The 6,000-nt window shown below is 46.0% G+C and overlaps 1 protein-coding gene across 1 annotated transcript in view; it reads right to left on the reverse strand.

Annotated features, from left to right (window-relative positions):
- The window catches only part of APMAP (adipocyte plasma membrane associated protein), a 143,710-nt gene extending 138,005 nt beyond the window's left edge, over window positions 1–5,705 (reverse strand). The window contains exon 1 of the mRNA XM_003905173.5: window positions 5,326–5,705. Within this exon, the coding sequence (XP_003905222.1) occupies window positions 5,326–5,420 (95 nt within the window). The 5' untranslated portion in view covers window positions 5,421–5,705. The remainder of the gene's footprint in view (window positions 1–5,325) is intronic.
- Window positions 5,706–6,000: the final 295 nt, after the last annotated feature.

A 6,000-nucleotide genomic window follows, 5' to 3' on the forward strand; every position in this document is an offset into this window, starting at 1 on the left:
CCTGGGCTCAAGTGATCCCCCGTCTCAGCCTCCCAAAGTAGCTAGGACTACAGGTGTGCATCACACCTGGCTAATTATTTTACTTTTTGTGGAAAAAACATCTTGCTACATTCTCCAGGCTGGTCTTGAACTCCTGGCCTCAGTCTTCGCACCTTAGCCTCCCAAAGTGCACGCTGAAATGAGTAGGCATGAGCAACCACGTCCAGCCCCACTCATCTGTTGAACATTTGTGTGAGAGGGGAAAATGAGAGTGATTACTTAATCGGTACAAGGCAAACACCTTGCTTTTACGGGGTGATGAAGTAGTTTTGAAAGCAGAGAGACCTGGTGGTTGCCCAACATTGTGAATACACTAAATATCACTGAACTGTGCACTTTAAAATGGTTAATTGTATGTTATGCGAATTTCACTTCAACTAAAAAGAAAGGTGACAGTGACAAGAATGTTCTAAACTTAGATTGTGGTAATTACTGCAAAACTGGCCATTATACTAAAAATCACTGATTTGAACATTTTAAGTAGGTTAATTTTATGGTATGTGAATTACATCTCAATAAAGATGTTAAAAAAAAAAAAAAAGTCAGTGACTCCACTATGCAAACTGCCACACCAGTGGCTAGGACACTCTTCAACCCAAGTGATTTTCTTGAAGTGACCTAAAGTCTTCCAACACAACAGAAATGAAGTACTTGTACAATAAAGCAGGGCTGGTTACAAGTAAATGACAGAAACGCTTCTGACAGTGTGAATCCCAAAGAGAGACAAGCACACGGAAAGGTGGATGGTGAATATGTGTGGCTGCCAGCCCTGAGAGCTGCCCTCACTGCAGTCTGGTACTGAGTCCAACAGGGATGTTCCTGTCCTTAAAGGAAGCTGATGCCCTCACCCACCCCACTCCCAGTAGAGGAGAGTACCTCTAGGGAAGGTGCATTGTATTTTCACCTTATGACCGTCACTACAAAAAGTAACAATCTGGCCAAAGCACTACTTTGTTTGTCCTTGCCTAACCTGATTCTACCTAAGGCAGATCTTCCTCATCTGTCTTGACTCCAACATTGTGACCTCTACTTTACGACACTGCAGCTTACATTTTTAAAATCTTGATGTGGTAATCTGATTCAGAGCTGGTGGCACCCCATTTAAATATCTGGTTGCCCCTTCACACAATGAAGTCTCAATTATGTCCTGAACAAAAAGTCCAGCCAGGACTGAAAGCCACGGGGCTTACAGCCAGAAAGGAGGCCAAAAGTCCAGAGACAAAGATTTGTGTCCCAGTGCTGGGGGATCTAGCAGTAACACTCTCTTAAAGCTGGAGAAGTATTTCAGGCAACTGTTCCCAAAGGCAGCCAACTTCTGGATGGGTTCCATCAAGATGACCTGGGCCAGAGATTCTGGTTTGGTAGGTGCAGGGCGGGCCTGCGAACTCTTTCATCCGTTGTTCCTCATGTGCAGCTGGACACCACTCACTCTATCCAGCTCCCTTCCCAGTCAAAACTTCACCAACATCTCCCCAACCTCACCCGATCAGCATCCAGCCTCCACTGGAACGTTCTGTGCTCACATAGTAGAAATACTAGCTTAAATTTAAACAAAACTCCTTGAGCAGCACTGTCCAATAGAACTTTCTGCAATGATGGAAATACAATAGCTACTAGCCATGTGTGCTTCCTGAGCACTTGAAATGGAGTTAGCTTGTTATATAAACGAGGTAAGCCCAGCTCCTGGACCCCTGCTCTGGGTGCCACACTTATTTTAGCCCAAGGTTCGTTAACTTTTTGGCAGGCCCTCGTCAGTGTTGCTTCCTGTAAACTCACAGTTAACTACAATTATTCTGTCTTTTCTTGGTGTCTGCCTCCCTCTTACTCTTTTTTTAACTAAAATAAAGGACACTGTATCGATCCCTATCCATTTTCACTGACAAAGCACTGCAGGTTCCCAACCTGTGCTGACACATCCAGGAACGCTGGCAACTTATTTCCCAGGTGCAGTCTGAGAAATCAGTTTGTTTGCCCCAATCTCTCGGAAGAGCCTGGAGGGATGCCCATCTCCATGAGGACATCTGCACCCTGAAATTGCCTACACTCTCTAAAGGCAAGAGCACAACCACAGTGATGCAACAGGATTTGACAACTGCTGTTGGCTGGGCTGCGATTTACACAATCTTCCGTAGATTCACCAGCCACTTTGGCAGATTTTGAAGGGTATGCTCTAACTCTGCACACAGGACATCAGGGCCTTGGGTCCTGAACTGAAGTCCAACAAGCAGACTCCAAGAGATCAAAATTTACCTGTGATTGTTGTGGAAAACCTGATAGCCCCAAATCCATGAGATACCAGCAATCTCAAGTGTCAAGGTGATCCCTGAAGCCTGAGAAAGCCAAACAGCATCAACTCATCTTTTTTAGTGACAGCATCTTGAATTTGTTCATTTTTCACAATCCTTTAAACTGGGGCTCCTAGATTCATCACTTTATCCTTGAAAAAAAAATAAGAAATCAAGAAACAAGTTTAAAAAGCTATCTGAAAATACACACCTGGGACAAAGCTGAGACAAACACTCCAGCTGCCTGACTCCTCATGAACTCCTGAATGCCCCATCTGTTTCTCCATACTTCCTCCCTTACTCTTCAGTCTTCAAGAGGAAAAAGGAAAATGGACCTAGCAGAGACTTTTAATTAGACTAAAATCCTTCAGTTTATTGTAAAAGCAGAATTATATGGAATTTAATGTACTGAAATATATTAAATCCTCAATGTATTTATTCTGCATCCCTAAAGAGTCATATACGGACATTAAATAGTTCTCTTCCTAGATAGAACTGTGTTCCAAAGAGAAAGGAACAGTTCCACAGAATACAATTAAGTTTCTAAAGCATTTCGGGAAATCAATGTCAAATAATAATTATAAGCTTGCACTGGTATGTTAAAGTGCTTAGCTCATCTATGTTCCACACTAAATAAAAGAATTTACCAATCAAATTCTCCATTATATCTTAAATACAGTAATTCAAGAGCTTTGGCATAAAATCTTATTTCCAAAGCATAATTTAAAAAATATACTTCTCAATCATTGTCCAGCTGCCGGTTCTATCCTTCTTCATTCATTTCTCTTTTGACTCTATTCTCTGTAACTTCATATAAATTAACTCGCACACACAGACCTCAATGATCTCATCGGCAAAACAAAGCAAACACCCACTTTTCACGCCAAGAGTTGGGAGACCAGCCAACGTATTGCTAGGGGTCCCTACCACTGCTAAAATCTATGTCTTAGTTCTGTCAGTTTAGTAACATGTCTTTCAAGGCTTCCTTTATTCTATTTAGCACATCTAAAGTGCTAAAGTTTATTCTAACAGTTTCGTATTTTTACTTCTGAATTTAGATTCCTTTACTTCACCCACTATACACAGGCTTCCCTGGCTTATGTTGAACCCTTGAGTTTTAAGGTAATCAAGAATACTATTACATGAACTACTAGAAATGACCACAAAAGAAATGAAAAATATAGGAGAGCTGCAGAAGAAAAATAAGAAAAACAGCTACATATTACAATAATAACCGCAGAAAGGAAGGGTGGTGACAAGACCTCACTTTGAAAGAGATCATTACAAATATACAGAAAAGGGATAAACAAACAAGGACAAACACAGGGAAACAGGAACAATGTTCATGGACAGGGAAGTCAAGGAAATAACATAAATGTAAAAGGCACACTGGAAAAGATCAAGCAGTAAAAGATGACTTTAGAATCAGATTTACTTAGTCATTATGAAAGAAATCCCCACAGAGAACCTGAAAAAAACAATTAAGTCTACTGCTCTGCCCTGGGGCCAGAGGTGTGAGCCAGCAGACTTGAGAGTTGGGACCACCTAATCAGCGCTCTCAGGGGCTGTATGCCCTGGTTTTCAACGCACTGCACCTAATGACAAACTCAGGCCACTGCTCTTTCATTTCTCAGGTACAAATGGCTTGTCTTCAAGATTTCCGTAGGAAAGTGTTGCCAATTCTCGCATGTCCATTCTAAATGGCTCCTCAACCATCAACAGATGATTAATTCACAGTAAGTAGGGTGACCAAATTGTCCCAGTTTGCCCAGGTTTAGCACTTAAAGTTCTACATCCTTGGAAACCCCAGTACAGGGCAACCCAGGATGGTTGGTCAGGATATATGGGAGCATCTTCCCGATCTTTTCACTGGCCCAAGGTCAACTATCACCGCAAAGTCTTCTCTCTAAATTGCTTCTCTAGAGCCTAAATGCTCCTCCCTGCCATCATTCTCCTTTAAATGTGTTCCTCTCATCATCAGTCAATAAACTCAGTCTACAGGGGCAAAAACTGTCGCTCATTCATATGTACCCCACCACCTTCGGCACATTACTGAACAAATATTTCCAGTATTTCTATCAAATATAAGTCAATCTGTTCCACAGCTTCAAGCTCGGTCTATGGGGCCTCTTGATTCTCCCTGAAACTTAAAAGTTATGAAATTTAGCACACATAATTGAAAAGCGAATTTTAAGTATCTTACATTGAAATCTATATTTGCGGATCATGATTCAGTTTTTAGCTAACAAAACATAACATTCTTATATTCTAGAAGATGGTAGAGGAGGCTAAAGGACAAAACCTGGTATTTCTGAGGTGTCAACAACTACAGTTTCCTATGTTTCTCCATCCCTATCGGGAAAAACTGCAAGGCTGAATTCTCACAAAAATTGCCTACAATGTCACTTCTGTTCTCCACTCTTTCCAAGAACCGCGGTGAGGACTGGTCACGCAGCGTGAGGGGGGCAGGTGCAGAAGAGCAAGTGTAGAAGCCATCTCTTCGCCGGATAACGAGGCAGGACCCCAGCATCTCGTGGGACCTCCTCCCTTCGAGAAAGTGGGAGCGAGGGACCAGGAAGACGCAAGACACTGGCCAGGTAGCTGTGCCCAGGGGGATCAGATGAGCCAAAGGAATGACAGCGCGAGGGGAACGAGGGAAAGGCGAGGAAGCAACCGCGCTGCAGGGTGGGGCAGGAGTGAGGGGAGGGAAGGCGCAGGAGCGGCGCGAGACGGTCTAGGGTCCCGGAGAGCCGAGGATAACGCCGCGACTGGGCGCTGGGTGCACCCGAACCTCAAAGACCCGGCAGGTACATCCGCCTTGTCGGAGTCTGCTTCCTCCTCGGAAAAATGAGTTTTCTGGGGGGATGAAACGAGAGGGCTCGGACAAGGCGCTCTGCACCACATCCCCAGGTTACTGTTACTGCCGTCGCCGCTGTCCAGGAGGATCGCCCTCTACTCCTCGCGGCCCGGCTCCAGCGCCCGGTCTGGGAGTCCGGCCTACCTGCCGTCCTTAGCCTCCGGGGCCTGGCCATCATCGTCCGTGACGACCTGCGGCCGCAGAGGCCGGCGCTGTCGCAGCCCGTCCGCCTCGCTCATGGTATGAGCGCCAGCCTGCCCAGCAGCCACCACCCCGCAGTGAGCAGCAACGGCTCACGCTCCAGGCCCGCCCTCCCCGGCGCGCGGAAATGACGTTGAGCCCAGGGACCAATCCGCAGCGTTGTCCCGCCCCTTCCGGCCTCATGGGCGGGCGGTCTCCAGCGCGTCGCTCTTCGGCGCTCGGAGGCGAATTTTAAGCGCCCGGGAGCGGCGCTCGGAAACCGCTCAGAGCGAGCACCGGGAGCTGCTGAGGTCCCCGCCCGTCTCGGACTCCGGAGCTCAGAACACGAGTGGTTCCACCTCGGGCTCGCCTAGCTCAGTCCCTGCGCATGCCGCCTTCGTCTTACGTTTCTGAGGACGGGAATGCTCATGACGCACTTGGGAATTGCTGGCCCGAGATGTTGGCCACTTTTATCGTTAGAGAGGATGGCGCTGTTTATGAAATGTCAGCGACCCTGCTCTTACGGGCAGCGTCAAAAATAATGCATTCACACCCTTGGAACGAAGTCACCTCTGCCTGAAAATTACGTCCTTCCCCGACTCATCCGGTTAAGGGGAAAACGGGCTAGAAAATATTTCC

The sequence above is a fragment of the Papio anubis genome, chromosome 16 (assembly GCF_008728515.1).
Source record: "Papio anubis isolate 15944 chromosome 16, Panubis1.0, whole genome shotgun sequence".
NCBI classification, from domain to species: domain Eukaryota; kingdom Metazoa; phylum Chordata; class Mammalia; order Primates; family Cercopithecidae; genus Papio; species Papio anubis.